The sequence below is a fragment of the Sminthopsis crassicaudata genome, chromosome 3, assembly GCF_048593235.1.
Source record: "Sminthopsis crassicaudata isolate SCR6 chromosome 3, ASM4859323v1, whole genome shotgun sequence".
Lineage (NCBI taxonomy): Eukaryota > Metazoa > Chordata > Mammalia > Dasyuromorphia > Dasyuridae > Sminthopsis > Sminthopsis crassicaudata.
Window position 1 is genome coordinate 418,446,401 of NC_133619.1, and position 18,998 is coordinate 418,465,398.

The 18,998-nt window shown below is 32.1% G+C and overlaps 1 protein-coding gene across 2 annotated transcripts in view; it reads left to right on the forward strand.

Moving 5' to 3' along the window:
- The window catches only part of COL5A2 (collagen type V alpha 2 chain), a 184,685-nt gene that overhangs the window by 138,834 nt on the left and 26,853 nt on the right, over positions 1–18,998 (forward strand). For both annotated transcript variants that reach the window (XM_074302889.1, XM_074302888.1), the window contains 21 exons: positions 525–578; positions 831–938; positions 1,395–1,448; positions 2,422–2,520; positions 3,369–3,422; positions 5,220–5,318; positions 5,437–5,490; positions 5,595–5,648; positions 6,722–6,775; positions 7,504–7,557; positions 8,384–8,428; positions 9,303–9,401; positions 9,701–9,808; positions 9,951–10,004; positions 13,263–13,316; positions 13,443–13,496; positions 15,032–15,085; positions 16,222–16,329; positions 16,433–16,486; positions 16,859–16,912; positions 18,545–18,706. In XM_074302889.1, the coding sequence (XP_074158990.1) occupies positions 525–578; positions 831–938; positions 1,395–1,448; positions 2,422–2,520; positions 3,369–3,422; positions 5,220–5,318; positions 5,437–5,490; positions 5,595–5,648; positions 6,722–6,775; positions 7,504–7,557; positions 8,384–8,428; positions 9,303–9,401; positions 9,701–9,808; positions 9,951–10,004; positions 13,263–13,316; positions 13,443–13,496; positions 15,032–15,085; positions 16,222–16,329; positions 16,433–16,486; positions 16,859–16,912; positions 18,545–18,706 (1,530 nt within the window). The remainder of the gene's footprint in view (positions 1–524; positions 579–830; positions 939–1,394; positions 1,449–2,421; positions 2,521–3,368; positions 3,423–5,219; positions 5,319–5,436; positions 5,491–5,594; positions 5,649–6,721; positions 6,776–7,503; positions 7,558–8,383; positions 8,429–9,302; positions 9,402–9,700; positions 9,809–9,950; positions 10,005–13,262; positions 13,317–13,442; positions 13,497–15,031; positions 15,086–16,221; positions 16,330–16,432; positions 16,487–16,858; positions 16,913–18,544; positions 18,707–18,998) is intronic.

Genomic DNA, 18,998 nt, shown 5'->3' on the forward strand with positions numbered 1-18,998 from the left:
GTTGCTTTAAAACCACTTTGTGATCAGGAGTAAATTGCCTGAACTTTTTAATGTTCTAGGCAACCCTTTCAAACTATGATTTTCAGAAAAGCTAACAAGTCTATTAGGTCAAAAGAAGAGGAAGTAGATTGCAAGCTGCTTAATTAGGAGTTAGGCATTTCCACCCTACCTATTATTATTCTATTCCCATGTCTAATATTTACAAGGCCTAAGCGCTGATTCCCAAACAGAATCCAAATTCTAGAAATTTGACTTATCCACCTCATCCCCAAACAAATAATATCTATATATAATAAACTTAGTTGATCTTGAGCCCTTATCCCTAATGTATTTGGATACTTATTTTTGTATTCCTTGCATACTACCTTGCACATAATAGGTGCTTAATATACAAATATTTGTTAATTTAAATGGAAATAAGTGAGAGGTGCGCTTTTAAATTGATTCTTGTTCTACTATAAATATGTCCGTTTGGGCTACTTGGTGCATTTGATTTCTTCTAAATATTAAGATTTTTATTTCAGGGAGATCCTGGAGTTCCAGGCTTCAAAGGAGAAGCAGGTCCAAAAGGTGAACCGGTGAGTCAAAAAAATATTTGAAGTTCAAATCATATTGGCTACTTTTCTTGAATTGCGTAGATTAACAATTATAAAATTTGGACCAGTTCAAAGTTTATCAAATAGCAAAGAGAGTTGAAAATACTTCATGAACTCAAAAAATTAATAACATAATATAGTTTGTAATATATTGATTTATTGTATTTATTACATTAAAACAATCATATTCGTCAAAGCTCAGTTTTACATGTGATTTTTTTATGTCTTCCATAGGGCCCACATGGCATTCAGGGTCCAATAGGTCCAATTGGTGAAGAGGGAAAAAGAGGTCCTAGAGGAGACCCAGGAACTGTTGGTCCTCCAGGTCCAGTAGGAGAAAGGGTAAGGAAAATAATAAGTTATCCTTTTAAGCACGCGGGAAAATATTTTGTATTTATAAATTATATATATTTTATGCATAATTATTTAGTATGTTTCATATTATCATATATGTAATAAATACATTATATATTATTAAACATTATTATATTATATAATAATATATTTATGGTGATACACAGTAATTCTAGAACTATGATGTTGATTTAAAATTATTCTAATAAAAAGTTTAAAAGCCCTGTATATTTCAGAAAGTTTTTGACACCTAAACTTTGTCTTTTTCTGAATCCAGTGATTTATTTGATGTTTTAAAAAGATTTTAAAAGAATTTTAAATTCCAGCTCTTTAGAGTTTTATAGAAATATAGACATTTTCTATACTGGAATAAAATCAAGGTTTTAAAAAATATCAAATTAGAAGGAAAAACACAAATTCAGAAAGATCTTTTTTTCATTTTAGGGCTCTCCTGGCAATCGTGGTTTTCCTGGTTCTGATGGTTTGCCTGGACCAAAGGTAAGTAATCTGATTGATGAAAAACTCTTGTTTTAGGAGAGTGATATCCTCAATCTTGGGGGCTGGAGGCAATCCGAGCTGATTATTAGACCAAGATCTCCCAAATGAATGAGATCACTTTAAAGGTTTTTTTCCCCAGAATTTGGAATTTCCTGAATGGGGATCCAGCTACCCAAAAGACCAATGGGAGGTGATTTGCCTTTTCTAAGGCAAATCTTACTTTCCATCTGGAAAGTATACTCCCTCCCAGACTCTCTAGACTCTGAATCTCCCTTCTTTTACAGATCAAAGGGAACACAGTTTCAGAATGATTATTTTACAGATTAAAGGGGACACAGTTTCAGAGTTCACCCCTGTCACTTTAAGGTTTGCAAAGTACTTTACATATGTTACTTCATTTGATCCTCACAACAATCTTGTGAGATAGATATTATTATTATCTATCTAGCTGAAGAAACTGAGGTTGATTGAATTTAAGGGACATTCTCAGAGTGAGTGACACAGCTAGTATGTATCTGAGGCAGTATTCAAACTCACATTTTCCTGATTCGAAGTCTAGCGTTCTATCCATTGCAACACTGTTCTGTCTGTAGGTTGATCCTTTTACTCACTGTCAGTAATTCTAGGACTAGAAATGCAAGATAAATCCCTGTTTTTAAGATCCCATAGTTACTAAATTGGGGAAAGCATAAAAGAGAAGTTGGAGACATGTTTCAGACATGTTCTAGGGCCAGTTTTAGTCAATAATAACCTTTGGTTTAATAGCTATATTTTAATATAATTTTAGAATTATTTCACATATTTATCTTTTTATTTTTCTTTAACAAATATGTACTTTTTATTGCAATGATAAAAATGGGGATTAGTTCTTTAACTAAATTAAACATGCACTTTTATCATATTTGTGCTAACTGAAATCAGCCTAACAACAAAATATGAATGTAATGTAATGTAAATGTTTCATTTTCTATAGGGAGCACAAGGAGAGCGTGGTCCAGCAGGTTCTTCAGGACCCAAAGGAGGTCAAGGTGATCCAGGGCGTACTGGTGAACCTGGTCTTCCAGGAGCAAGGGTAAGAAAATAGAAATTATTTTCTCTTAATTAGAATAATTATCAGTATTTTTGTTCTTTGTGTCTTCAAAATCATTGTATGTTAAAATGTTATTTCACTGTACTTGTGTTTTCATCTTGGATTTAGCATTTTAAAAATTACTCATTTTTCCAATCACCTGTGGAAAAGCCTTTTTCAGTATTTCATAACTGAGAGATTTGTTTGAGGAGAGAATATATTTTTTTAAATCCTCTTTTATTTTCTCCCCATTTTTCCTAGTAACAATAATGAGTAATGAATGATAGTAAAATGGTTTCCTATTTTGGAATCATCATTGTGAAGTTTCAGTTGGGAAGTACCCTGGAGGCTATTTTGTGAATTTAAGGATTATTCTTCTGTGCACTTAACAGAATTTCCATTTCTACAATAAGCTTAATCATGGACAAAATGGTACCATGTGATAGTATTTAATACTTTATATTTCTCCTCATTACAATTCTATTACATATATGTAAATATGTGTTTACCCATTTTATAAATGAGGAAACTAAGGCTTTATGATATTATAGATTACCATGCCCAAGAGCATACTTCTTTTAAAGTCTAAGTGATTGGATTTAAATTTATCTCTCCTAATTTCATTTACTATGCTTTCTATGATATCATAATGTGTCTTCACATAGAGCACCTTATTGATTCATCCTCAGTAGAAAAAGCAGATTCTCCTTACCAAGAAGGCACTTAAGCAATAGAACATTATGTTTGCTAATTTAGGGAATTCGTTGTATTTTGCAGTTATTAGTGGTAGGTAAATTCGATTGTTGTGACATTTGTTCTTTTTTTTTTTTTTTTTTTTCTTCCATTTTTAGGGTCTGACTGGAAATCCTGGTGTTCAAGGTCCTGAAGGAAAACTTGGACCTTTGGTAAATAAGATATTAATAGAAGAAAGTTCATATCATTAGCCTACTATATATAAAGAGTGAAACATATATTTTATTTGATACTATTTTTGGATGTGGACCTTGTTTTCATGTGGAAAAACAGATCCTTTGATTCTATTTATTTCCAGATAGATCAAAGAGTATATATTGGAGAAGAAGATGTAAGACCACTGGAAAGATAGGAGGGGACTAGATTATGAAGTACTTTGAATGCCAGAGTATTTGGTATTTGTTTCTAAAAACAATAGAAAGCCACTGTGATTGATTGAATAGGGATTCAAAGAGTTTGGTTTCTAGGCAAGAAAAGTTATGGAAAGGGAAAGAAAAAAATCATCATCTATTCAAAGGAAAGAGTTGAGGAAATTTAGTTATTTCTTGGTAGTGAAAGGTTTCAGGGGAACTTACTTGGGAAGATTGTAAGGTCTGAATAGGAATGGTTCCATGCTAAATTAGGAGGAGGTTCAGAGTAAAAATAAAACTCAAAGAAGAAAATGATCTTAAAAATTCCTAAACAAAACCTGAAAAAGTCTTTTATGTGAGCTTACATTATTGACACCTTACATTAAAGCAGATCTATAGTAGGTGCGATAAGAGGCTTTTAGAAGCCCCCCACTCCCAAATATCCCAATACTTTGAGACTTCTACTCGTGTCCTACCTATAACATGAACATTTTCAGGCTTAATATGAAGAGACTGTCCAACTTTGATTTGATTTTTCTACACTTTATTGGAGACCAGGCTTTCAATTACAAAAATAGTGATGTCCTTCATGCTTCTATTTATCACATAAAATTCTCCCTCTCTCCAACAAACAATATATAATGAAAACCTGGAACAAGATTTTTAGTCTAGATTTTGTTTATCATATGCACCAATTTAAAAGTGTTTTTTTACATTTTAAAAGTGTTCCATTGTGATTTCATTCTTTTTGTCATATTTTTACACATTATATTATTATAGGCATCATCTAAGACAACTGACATTTATTTTCAAATAGTGGGGGAAAACTAGTTCCTGGGAATTACTATTAGAAGAAATGAATATATATTCATTTGTCTATTTTATACTTCACTTTATACAAATTCAGGAGATTGGTAATACCAGAAATACTACTTTTTGATTAATCCATCCAGATATCCTACAAAAGGAACAGAATAAAGTGATCTTCATAGAGAGGGAAATTAAAACGAATGAATTAATTCATTTATTTGTTTGTTTTTTTAAATTTAGCTGAGGCAATTGAGATTAAGTGACTTGCCTAGGGTCCCACAGCTAGGAAGTATTAAGTGTCTGAGGCCAGATTTGATTTTAGATCCTCCTGACTTCAGGACTAATCCTTTATATCCACTGTGCTATCTAGTTGCCACATAAATTAAAATTTGAAAAAATCTTGGTACTGATTAATTTTTGCTCTGGTAAATTTGCTATGGTAATAAGAATGAGATTCAGTTAGTTTTCCCCCCAGTTTGTTAAATGTTTTTATCTAAAATTTTGAATTCCCAATTCTCTCTTTCCCTCCCTCCATTTCCCTTACCCTAGGCGGTAAACAATTCAGTATTACATATATACACACAGACATATGTAAATGCATGTATATACATGTAATACATGTAAATACATATACAATTATGTAAAACACGATGGAAGCTATTTTAAAACTTAAATAACTTTTCTATGTTATGAAATGATAGATGCCAATACAGTTTTAAGGATGAATTGGAAATAACTATTCTAAAAATAAAATGTTTGACTGACAAAACATATGGGATATTTATATAGGGTGCTCCAGGAGAAGATGGTCGCCCTGGACCAGCAGGCTCAATAGGAATTAGGGGACAGCCTGGTAGTATGGGCCTTCCTGGTCCCAAAGGTAGCAGTGTAAGTATAATGTATAGCATGTATTATACTAATTCATTCCATTCATTAAAAATCATTTTAAGATCCAACTTTTAAAGGAAATTGACCATTGTGTAAATTGCTTCTGTTTATGCATTAGGGGGATCCTGGAAAACCTGGAGAAGCTGGAAATGCTGGTGTTCCAGGACAGAGGGTGAGTATAATTTCCTGGCTTTCAAATTAATGACTTCTAGTCCTAACATCATTTTCATGCCTTACCAGTACATTTCCTTACAAGTTTTCACTGTGTAATTTTAGGGAGCTCCAGGCAAAGATGGTGAAGTTGGACCTTCAGGTCCTGTAGGCCCCTCTGTAAGTAAGCTCTAAATAAATTATTGAGTATTAAAGATAATATTTGATGTTTTAATTAAGAGAGATTATTTTTTATGGAATTTTATAAATAATGAAATATCTATTGAATTATTTTACTTTATGTTGTATTTCTTTTATTATGAATTCTAAGCATTTCCTAGATTTTAAAATATTAAAAATTTTACTACTACTTTGAAACAAAACATTAAGACTAATTTCTTTTTTTGTGTTGTACTTTATAGATCTACAAAATGGGAGTAGATATTTGTTTTATAAACATAACAAAACATTTGAATTTATGGTAAAATGAAATTCATATTTGATAAGTAAATGCTATTTTCCCTTCAATTATGCCCTCACTCTTCAAAGGCTTTTCATGGATTTTAATATGTGATATTCTAGAAAGGCAGCAGAAAATGGCAGATAAAAAAGTGACCTTTTAAAAGAAAAGACTTAGATTCAGGTCCTACTTCTGACATTGTATTCTGCCTATGAATGTGTAGGATCAGTGTCTTTATCTTTACTTATAAATGCATATGATGGTAACATTTTCCACTCTATATTTTCATACTTAGATATTAGCTTTTCTTTCATTAGTTGTTTTCTTGGTTTTGAAGTCTGGATTACTGATGACTTAGTACTCAAAAGAAGAATATAATAGGAGGTATTAAACTTTTAAATTACAAATAGAGATATGATAAAAGGGAGTAATTTACACATATATTTAGAAACTCCTTTTCTTTGTAAACTTCAAGTTGACTCCACTTACTCATGTCTGGAACCAAAGCTACTTAAATAAAAGTTGTTTTGGGATATTGGGAAAATGTTGAATTATAAGACTCGAAGAAGGAAAAAAATGTTTATTAGGCTTTGGGAGAGTTTCACTCTAGGAGGAACTTCAAATGATATTCTTTGATAACACTGACTTACTTTATCATATCCAGCTAAACTCAAAAAAAATGTTGTTGGAAAAATTACAAAGGAAAGGTCTATGCCTATTGGCACATATAACTAGAGAACATGTGCGAGGAGTCTGGCTGCGCTCATGTTATTCTATCTTTTATTACTTTTAGGGTCTAGCAGGGGAAAGAGGCGAGCAAGGCCCTCCAGGTCCTACAGGTTTTCAGGTGAGCCATTATGTGATTTTTTCCATTTCTTATGCATTAATTAAATGGGTAGTGTTTTAAACCAGATATAGTAGAATATTTACTTATTTTACTTTACAAATTGTTTTCCTAGAACATATGATTTTATTCTAAAAATTACTAAATAAAAGAGAATTAATTAATATTCTTTATGACAAAGGTTATCAGAAAAAAATGTTAACTTTTGAATCCATACACTCATGCTGTAAGACTTTTCAAAATGTTTGCATAAATCAGAAGTGAAAAAATGTTACAAAATTTGCTCTCCTCTCATATTCTGGGAAATTTTTACTAATTTTAATCATTTCAAATTTAGAAGTAAAAACAGTGATAGATTTCAGAACATCTGAATGAATTCTCAGCTCTTCCTTTTTATGACCTTGTCTCATCTGTAAAATTAGGAGAGTTTTACACTAATGAATTCCATAATCCTTTCCCAGCTTTCAATCTGGCATTCTAGAGAAAAGAAATCAAAATATCATCCCTACTTACTAAAATGGGATCTGGAAATGAGAACCTGGGAATACTATTCTGGTTCAAATATGTATCCATGTTTTTGTTTTTGTTTTTACTTTAGAGTGTTTCTGAGTAATATCTTGTTTGAATTCCTAATATCAAAGACTCTGTAAAGTGAAGGTAAATTATTGACATGTTATCCCTTAAAGATTTACATGTTCATAGGAACATTGCTTTTTTAAAATTTCTTTTAGGGACTACCTGGTCCTCCAGGTCCTCCAGGAGAAGGTGGGAAGCCAGGTGATCAGGTACTTTTTAAACCTTAAATAATTATTAAGCTCTACCTAACGTCATTTTATATAGCTGAATCAAATTTATTAACTATTTGGTTTTTGTTGTTGCAGAGCTAATAGACTATTATTTGTTGAATTACTTTCTTTCCTATGAGTTATATGTTTGTCAGAGTGACAAGATTCCAGTTTAATAAATTCAAAACCAAAACCTTTCTGGTAGTTATTAGTTATCAGTTTACTGCATTAGTTCAAAGAAGTTATAATGAAAAGGTCAGTTTCCAACAATAATTTTATATTTCTCATTTTTGTCCTTTTCACTTCACTTCCTTTGATTTTCTTTAAGATCATTAAGCCCAAGTGAGTACAATGAAAGATTTATCTTTTTGAGAGATCCGCAAATACATTGGCATTTGAAAAAATTATAGCTGACATTGATAAATATTGCATGACTATGAGCTTCATAGATTGTTTTGTAAACTATTGACTTGACTGTTCTCATTACCATCCAATGAAGTCAAGATAATTAAGCATTAAAAAGTTTCTATCATCTGAGTATACTTAGTTAAATTAACAAGTTTTTATTAATCATCTGCTATGTGCCTAGAACTGTGCTAGCGGAAGTATTTTTAGTATCATTGGAATATCTCACAGATTGCCAAAAATGTACCTATTTATACTTAATCAATTTGGTACAGTAATTAAACTGCCATATGCTCATTTAGGTAAATGAGGAATGTAGTCTGAAAATATTTCTCTTTATTTTCTAGTTCAATGTAATGTATTTAATGTTCAAACACAATGCTATTTATGTTCTCTATTCAATTTTTGTTTTCCTTTATAGGGTGTTCCTGGAGATCCTGGAGCAGTTGGTCCTTTAGGTCCTCGAGTAAGTATATTCTTTATCTTGGTTGACTTTTTGTTTTTGTTTTTGTTTTCCATGAGGCAATTGAGGTCCAGGATCATACAGCTAGGAAATGTTTAGTGTCTGAGGCCAAATTTGAATTCTGGTCCTCTTGACTCTAGGGCCAGTGCTCTACCTACTGTGCTATCTAGCTCTCCCTCTTGGTTGATTTTGATTCTTTATCTTTGCTGTCTTCAGTCATCTTTTTTCTATTCCTTCTTCTCCATTCTTTTCTCTTCCTTCTCCTCCTCCACTTCATCTTCCTCCTCTGTCTCCATCATATCCTTGTCCTTTCTTCTTCTGATTAGGTTTCCTTGCAAGTGCAGGGGTAACTCATAGACTGAATCTCACTAATGACTGGCATACAGGTTTTCCAGGTTTCCAACCTTGACTAGTTTAGCCTCACTTAAGAATCCAGCTGGATGTGTATTCCTGGAGGCTTATCACAGTAATGCTTGATTTAGTGCAAATACCCAATTTGCATAGCTCACTGCAGCTCAGAACTCTCAAACTCAAGAGCTGTATTAAATTCTGCCTCTCCACTAGGATTATAGGCATAGACTACCACACCCTCTTGATAGCCTCTTTTCTTTTGAAAAGAACAGCTTTTATTCCCATAATTTATCATTTGTAAGCCTAAATGTTGCCATATGAAAATTCAATTTATGGGGAAGCATTTTGTTCTATGAAACTGTCACACTTTGTTTAAGTTAATTTTCTTATTGGTAAATTTGAGTAAGTCTGGCCAAAATACTTTTCTTTGCTACTTTTTTCAGAAGTGGAAATCTTTATGCAGAATGCTATAAAAACATTTTGATGAAATACATAAGTAAAATATGAGGTTATTTTATATATTTAGGGAGAGCGTGGTAATCCAGGAGAGAGAGGTGAACCAGGAATAACAGGACTTCCAGGTGAAAAGGGGATGGCTGGAGGTCATGGTCCTGATGGTCCCAAGGTAAACATTAAATTATTTATTTGTATAATTGTTATTAAAAAAAAAATATTACATAATCACTACATGATAGTAGTTAGGTATTTCTTTATATTGTGTGGTTAATGATGAATTCTTTAGCTATGGTATATACAAAAATATTTTTTAGGTTTCTTCTTATTTAGTTTGCAATATTCCCCAAAGAGAGAGAAAATATATTTACAAACCTAGAGTATTCTCTTGGAAAACTCAGTGTGGTTGGGGATATTTTTCCAAATGAATAATATATATAACAATGAAATCATCAAATTTTATTCATTTAGGGTAGCCCAGGACCTAGTGGGACTCCTGGTGATGCAGGTCCACCTGGACTACAAGGTATGCCAGGAGAAAGAGGAATTGCAGGAACTCCTGGCCCAAAGGGAGATAGAGTAAGACTGCCTAATTTTGTTTATTCATCCCTATTCTATTGATATTAATTGACTCCATACTTTTATTATTAATTATCCTATTTTATTCTCAACTGTTGTGAACAATGGGTAGATAATGTGACCTTTTGGTTGATTTCTACAGGGTGGTTTAGGAGAGAAAGGTGCTGAAGGTACAGCTGGAAATGATGGTGCACGAGTAAGTAATATATTCCTTATGTAGGCCACCATTTTTAGACTTCCATTACTATCTTTCTGTGCAAAATAATATTGACTATGTATTCATTTATCAATGGAATTGAAGGAATGATTTAAAAATAGGTGTAATGGCATCCTATCCAGTTAGTAATTCAGGAAATAAGATTTTGTAAGCTTTCAAGCAGAGCTTTACTTTTGAACTTGTTTAGGGGACTTCAAAACCTTTTTCTTAACAAAGTAGGTTATTAAAAGTCCATTAGTTCTCTTTCCTGTTTCATTATCAATAGACTTGGGAGGAAAGGTTTGATTTCTGAATAAGCATGCCATGCTTTGGAGTTTGACATAGACCTATTCAATATAGTAAAAAACCAAGTACCATAAAGCTTTATAGCATGTCTATGAAAAAAAATCTAATTTTAATTATATATATATGTCAATACACACACACACATAATTGAAGTCTTGTTACAAAATGCAGAATAGAATAGAATGTGGTTGCAGTTCTAAAGTCAAATTTGACCAAATATGGATTTTACAGCTGCTTAGAATAGCTAATTCATCCAAAATTTCTTGGAGTATTATTAGACTTCTGTTTCAACATGGCATTTTTTGTTATTTTCTCTTATGCTACTTACTTGTCAATATGTTTATATTGTAATATTGTATCTATGTTCTAATAGAAAATAAATAAAAAGATAGACAAACAACGATATAAAGTCCACCAACCACATCAGTTACAGGCTGCTTCAGATTGAGGAAAGAGCCCAAAATTGATCAATTCCAATTGTCATTCCTGACATTTAAAAAGGACAAAAATACCTGATGATTAGATCTGAATATAATGGAATGTCAGCAATTTTTTTTTTTACTTATTCCCAACATCTAGAGAAACATAATCAAAATCATCTCTAATAGCTCCATTGTTGTAGTGTTCAAGTCTTAAATTATCTTGGTTCTTGAGAAGGTAATGGGTGATATTTCAAAGAATGGTGCCTTGACATTTTTTTCTTCAGGGAAAGAAAAAAGGGCATCCACATGGATGTTGACTGATGGACTGACAGCTATATGTTAAACTGGCATTTAAAATTTTATTCCAATGGAAAGGCAGGTTTAACACATTTAGCATTTCAGGAATTGCAGCAATCTCCTGCAGTGAAAATGATAAATTGTTCTGAGTAAAGAAGCAGTTTGGATCAATTACAATAATGTCAGAGTCAGGGATAAATGAAGACATGTTCTAAAAGAGTTTTCTTAAAATGAATAAATGTCTTCCTAAGTAATGAAGAGACTTTTATGTTTAATTGGAACCATTAAGGAGAAGAATTAGAAAGGTAGAAGAATAATGTTCTACCAAGTATCCTGGGAATATAGCAAAAAATTCTAACATTCTTTGTGGAAATATAAAATTAAAGAAAAAAACTTAAAAGTTTCTTCAGTCAGAAGAAATTAGTAAGGAGAAATTGAATGATGAAGAAAATCTGGTGTGGCTTTTTAGAGATAGTAATTAAGAGAAAGATATTTTAGGAAGAGTAAATGTAGTTTAGAAAAATTTTCCACTACTGGTCAGAATGACCTAGGTTTTATTTCCAAGACTTAAGTTCTCATATATTTTCATATTCTTAAGACGGCAGTTTGGCTCTATATAGATGAGAATTTATCTTATTTGTCATATGAGAAATGTGAAAGTGAATATCTAATTCCATTTGCTTTCCAATTAAAAGTTGGAATAGAGGACTACAGGAGGAAAATAAACTTAGAAAATAAATAAGAGCTTGAAGAAGTATTGAATCTGTACTTAAATTTCAAAATAGGTGTGTGGCGACTGTGTTAGGACCCTGGATGCTTTAGAATAAGCCACAGTCAGGATAAGCAAAAATCATCATTCTAGATCTTTAGCGATAGAAATGAAGACAGCATCAGATGCTTAGGATCTCTGTGACCTCACAGCCTCATCTCTCTCCCAGAAGTGACCCTGGCTAGTCTCCCTGCATCTCCTAGTCCCTCCCACAATTCTCTCTATACACCAAACGATTGGGCCAGCACAGGATAGTGGGAAGGGCCATTTTCCAAGCATATTCTTATAGAGTATTGCCCAATCAGTAATTAGCCTTAAGTGCTCGATTGTCTTACCCCAGTGCATTGACTCAAGAGTTTCAGCTCTTTACATAGATATTTATTGAAAGATAAGATTGAAGATGTTCATGACAATTATGCTATTAAAATCCTTCAAAAAACTATTTATGATCAAGATAAAGAGATGTGGTCTGGATGATAGGGCATGTAGTCAGATTAGGAACTGGTTGAATTACTACAACTCCAAAAAGGTGCCCAATATTTGTTAACCTGGGAGTAGTTATCTGTTGCTACAAGAATTTGTCCTTTTTCTTGTTCTGTATATCATGTTTATCAGGAACTTAGAGAAGAGCAAAAATACTATGCTTGTCAAATTTATGGATGATTAGTTAATATTGTAGATAATAGAAACAGAGCCCAAAGCATTTTAAAAGGCTAAAACAATGGTTCAAGTTTGACAAGATAAAGAAAGTTTAATGTAAATAAATGTTGCATTCTACATAAGTCCAAAAAATCAACTAAAAAGAAATGGGTGGTAAACAACTGGTTAGACTCCATTAATGTTAAAAAGATGTCAGAGTTTTAGCACATTATAAATAAAGAAGGTTGATTTGGATACTGGGGTAGATTAAAAGAAGAGTGACTAGAATAGGAAGAGTTTGTTGTATTATTTTCTACCCTAGCTTAAGTACCACACTCATTTCTGTATACCACATTTTAAGAAAGATATTAAAGTAAAGAGTTTCTGAAGATTGAGACCAAGATTGTGAAGGGACTCTAAATTATATCATATGAGGAAAACTTGAGGGAACTGGGGTCATTTAGTCTGTTTGAGCCTGGAAGAGAAGTTTTTAGGAAATATTTAGTTAATTTAAAATATTAAAAGGGTGGGGCATGATAAAATTTCACATAAGGGAAAAAATGACAACTTAGGGATGTCCAGCAGTAGAAGAAGACACTTTGATAAAATGATAGGTTTTTTCCTTAGTAGGGGTCTTATGGGAAAAGCTCTCCTTTTGGAGATGTTCTGGAAAGGATTCTCGATCTGGTTATAATCAAATGATCTATGAGTTCCTTTCCTACTACCATATATAGTAAGAGCATTTCTTTAGTGTAAATGCATACCAGTCTATTTGTTTTCTCTGAATCTTTGTCTTTAACCTACTTCTGTTATGTCATTTGCCAGGGTCTTCCAGGCCCCTTAGGTCCTCCTGGTCCTGCAGGCCCTACTGGAGAAAAGGTAAATTTTTTTTAAAACTTTTGCATATTTTATAATCTTATGAAAGAGGCATTTTTTTTTGGTAATTTTCCTGTATGCATTTCTTGTATACATTTGGAACTAATCATCTAAAATTTTATTTTCCAGGGTGAACCAGGCCCACGAGGCTTAGTTGGCACTCCTGGCTCTCGGGGAACTCCAGTAAGTAAATCTAACCATATTTTTAATCTTCTTTAAGGTAAATGTGAGCACAACATGACCAATAAGGACATATGTTTTGCATGACTATGCTTGTATTGAGTTGAACTGTTTTTTAGTCAAGTCCTACTTTTTGTGACTCCATTTGCAGGCAAAGATATTGGAGTGATTTGCAGTTTCCTTCTCCAGCTCATTTGCAGATGAGGAAACTAAAACAAATAGGGTTATATGATTTGCCCAAGGTCATATAGCCAATACATGTCTAAGGCTGGATTTGAACATAGAAAGAAGAGTCTTCCTGACTCCAGGCTGGTTCTCCAGCTACTGTAACACCTATTTATATAAAATTGTTTGCCTTCTCAATGAGAAGAGCAAAAAGGGAGAAAAAAAGAGAATTTGTAATAAATTTTTTAAGTTAAAAATATTTTTATTTGTAATTAGAAATTTTTTTTTAAACAATCAAGCATTCTACTTGATGTCTATATATATTGATGAAAACAATATCTGGGGACTGGAGAGTTGTGAAATTGTTCTGAGTTCCTGTAATTTTTTGGTTGTCAAATGCTGATCGTAGAGTCAATTTCTACATAATTTAACAAGTAAAATATTAAGATGTATTGAAATGGACTATTCTGCATAAATATGTATAAATATATATACATGTGCAATTAATTAGGTGAGGTTAAGAAAAAAAATTAACATGGCCATTTTGTCATATAGATGAAGCTGTGGGACCTGAAGAACTTATGCTCTAAAAACATTAAAATTTTGAATTTATTTTTATTAAATTTTAACTGTATTACCATTTTTCATGACAAAAGAATAGCATTAAAATAATTATTTTATTTGGGCGATTATTACTGGGGGAAAAAGCACTCCTCCCCATCAAAGAATTTACTATTATGAGATAATGGATTGAATATAAATTGCTTTTGCTGCATTAAATGCTATCATAACTCTTAAAAACAGCAAGATTTTTTTATCTAACATGTATGTGAAATAATCATGATATGAATTATCTTAATATATTTAATTTAAAATATTAAATATTATTAAATTAATAAAATATAAATAAAATATAAAATTAATATTAAAATATTAAATCAAGGGTTATTTAATAAGATGATTTAATCTTTTTTTTTAATGGACAATGGAGAGATAGCATATAGAGTCTGTCCAAACTTTTTTTTCCAAAAAATAAATCCAGGTGATTGTTTGACATCAAATAGAACAAATAACTATGGTCAATGAATTCTTTTTTAAATTTACTTTGACCAATTCTTTTTAGCCTCCTTTAGATAAATGATTAGATATACGATTCTTTGATAGTCTTGAACTGGATTTTTTCTCCAAGACTTATTCTTATACATTTATCCTCTCTGTTTTTTTGAGGGTCTCTAAAATGAGATTGAGCATAAAATCAGTTTTGTTGATAAGCACATATAGATTCAGTTTTAAAAATACAAGTTAGCTATTGATCATTTTTAAGACAATGCATTAAACCTTTTACTTATTCAAAAATATTTGTTTGTTCTTAGGGATCTCGTGGTGAAAATGGTCCAACTGGTGCTGTTGGTTTTGCTGGACCTCCGGTAGGACATTTTCATATTTCTAATAATGAAATTTTAATTTCTTTGACATTTGAATTAGTTTCATTGGATTAGGTTTTAGGTCTGGACAAGACATCTGTTAGTCCAACTACTTGATTTTATTTGGGTAGAAACTTAGATTCAAAATTTTTGATTTTCCCAGATGGATAGAGAGTATGTGGCAGGGCACATAGTTCAAACACATATCTTGTGACTCTAAAATTATTGTTCTTTACATGGTATTATGCTCTTTCATAACTTTTGATCTAATTTAGTTTTCTGAAAGTTAAAGGATTCTACAGAGCTTTATGGTTTTAAAGAGCCCATGTTCATATTTTAGTGCTTTATTCTCTGAGAATGACATGAAGGAATTGAACTAATTAAACCTTTTTCTGTTTGGGGAATTGTTTTTAGTATTTAAAAATTCATTTAATCCAACTTCTATAGGCCCTTACTGAAACAAGGCAGTCTTTTTTTATATTTTTCTAATTCATTCCTTATTTTATTCCCTAAGGAAGCCATGCCAAGCTTTCTCTTCCCTCCTTCTATATCTTCGTTGTCCTCTCCCATCAAGCAGAGAATTTCACCTTTCCATCATTGTCTATATCTCGGTACCTCTTGCCATCATCTCCCACTTTTCCCTCATTTTCCCCAAACACTAACAAAGAAGTGATCCTTCTCTTATCCAGGCCATCCTTTCTTTTTAATTTAATTCTCTATCTTTCTACCACCTTCTCCAACAGATTGCATTCTTAAGAATCTACTCCTCCCTACCTTATCTTTCCTACTTCTCTTTTCCCTCTTCCTCTCCCATTCATATTAACATATTTATATTGATTCATTTCATATTAATGCTGAATACATTCAATATATATATGCATATATGTGCATAATCTACATATACACATATATTTCACACACATTTCATCTCCCTCATTAGAATGTAAGCTCCTTGTGAATTTTTCATTCTTTCAAGAGGGTGGAGATTTAAAGGGAAAAAACAAAGAATCTTTGCACTCAAAGAACTTTAATTCTATTGAAAATACTGTGCCCTCCAAAATATTTGTCAGGACTGATATGAACAAAAGTAATTCTATAAATACAGGAAATAATTCATTTTAAAATATTATTTTCTGTAGGGTCCTGATGGACAACCAGGTGTAAAAGGTGAACCTGGAGAACCTGGACAGAAAGGTGATGCTGGATCCCCTGGACCCCAAGGTCTTGCAGGATCCCCAGGCCCACATGTGAGTAAAAGAGGGTAAAGTTAAAAGATCAACATTCCAAGACAAATCATTCTATTTAATCATTTTACCATTTACTACATTCCTTCTTTTTGTTTCTACTTAGGGTCCTAATGGCGTTCCTGGACTGAAGGGTGGTCGAGGTACTCAGGGTCCTCCTGTAAGTAGACTTGAGATTTGGTAAATTATAACCAGTTAATAGTACAGAACAGCCTCCTGGAATTTGTCTTTAAGCCCATTTTAATGAATGACTTAATAATCTATATTGCATAGATATGTTATAAGAGTTTCTAGCTATATGTTTAAAGGAGGAATACAAATTTATAATTGAAAACAAACAAAAAACAATTTATTATCTTACAATTAAGCAATATCTAATGTTAAAATAGTATATTGTTCTCAACTGCTCAAAGTTGATGCAAAAATGAATTTCAAGAATTAATTCTCTCAATGGAAAATAATCTCCAGGAAATAATATGCAAATAATTCGTCTTTTCTTTAATAGTAAGTTTATATATATATTGACTTGTAGGGTGCTACTGGATTTCCTGGTTCTGCAGGCAGAGTTGGCCCTCCAGGCCCCACGGTAAGTCAATTTATTTAGATAATTGATAATTGAGTAAAAATATAATTGAAAAAATGTACTTGTATGTTCATCAGATCTCTAAAATAATATTTTAATGCCTTATTTCTTCATTTTTCTTTAACAATATTTATTATGAATCACATTAACTTCTTGTCAGAGTAAATTGATGTTGAATACTATCTTAATAGTTCTCTGAAGAGCTTTTAAACTGCAACTTTATTTTTGCTTATTATTACTACAATAGTTAGATAATTATTATTTCTAAGGATTTTTTGAATTAAAAAAACAAACTTAATATTACTTTGTCACTCTGAATCAAATGCCACATGTTTGTTTTTAGAGAATGATTTCCTCGTTTAGAGAGATATGATCATTTAGATAATAGCTATTTTAAAAATTTTCTGACATGAACACACAATTTTTAGATGAAGAAATTAAAACTATTTCTAGTCATATGAAAAGGTGCTCTAAGTCACTATTGATCATAGAAATTCAAATTAAGACAACTCTGAAGTACCACTACATACCTCTCAGATTGGCTAAGATGAAGGAAAAGATAATGATGAATGTTGGAGGGGCTGTGGGAAAACTGGGACATTAATACATTGTTGGTGGTATTGTGAATGGATCCAATCATTCTGGAGAGTAATGCTCAAAGGGTTATCAAACTGTGCATACCATTTGATTCAGTAGTGTTTCTACTAGCCTTATATCCAAAGAAATCTTAAAGGAGGGAAAAGGACCCACATGTGCAAAAATGTTTGTGGTAGCCCTTTTTGTAGTGACAAGAACCTGGAAAGTGAGTGGATACCTATCAGTTGGAGAATGGCTGAATAAATTATGGCATATGAATGTAATGGAATATTATTTTTATAAGAAATAATCAGCAGGATGATTTCAGAAAGGCTTGTAGAGACTTACATGAACTGATGCTGAGTGAAATGAGGAGAACCCCGCAATCATTATATATATGGCAACAGCAAGATTATATAATGTTTAATTCTGATGGACATGGTTCTTCTCAATAATGATATGATTCAGGCCCGTTCCAATGATCTTGTAATGATGAGAGCCATCTATATCCAGAGAAAGGACTGTGAGAACAGAGTGGATCACTCCATTATTGCAATTTCACTTCTTTTGTTATTGTTGGCTTAAATTTTATTTTCTTTCTCATTTTTTTCTTTTTTGATATGATTTTTCTAGTGCATCAAGATAATTGTATAAATATGTATTCCTATATTGGATTTACATATATTTATACCATGTTTAACATATATTAGACTGCTTGCCATCTAGGGAAGGGGTTGAGGGGAAGGAGGAGAAAAATTGAAATGCAAGGTTTTGCAAGGGTCAATGTTGAAAAATTATCATTGCATATGTTTTGAAAATTAAAAAAAAAAACTTCAATAAAAAAAGAAAAAAAGTTATTTTCTGAGACTGAATCTTTAGAGGACATTCAGAATTGACCTCACTGATATGCTTTAAAAACCCAACAACTTACATCTGCATTAACTTCTGGGATCATTGTATTTATTTGGTTCAAAAAATAATTGGAATCCTTCTTTTACTTTTCAAGGGGATTTATTTTTAATCACTTATACCTTATCATTTATGTCTATATTTTACTAGGGAGCTACAGGGCCTGCTGGGCCATTAGGTGAACCTGGGAAAGAGGGACCTCCTGGTCTTCGTGGAGACCCTGGTTCTCATGGCCGGATTGGAGATCGGGGACCAAGTGGACCCCCAGGTAGCCCAGGAGACAAAGGAGACTCTGGAGAAGATGGACAGCCTGTAAGTTTAGCAAGGCATAGTCCTTCCTGTATATAAATTTGCATACTTTGAACTATTTTTTATAGGTAGTTACAAACAGAATACTCTAATAGTTACTACCAAAGTAAAAGGTTTATTGAATGGTGACTTGTACTTCAGTACATATTTAAGGAATATAATTATCGATGAGGTATTTTGCCTTATAAACATAGTTTGCTGTGTTCTGATCATGTATTTCAGAATATCCTACAAGATTTTACTGTGTCTGTGAGTTTAAAAAATTTTGATTCAGTAGACCAAAATTTTACATTAA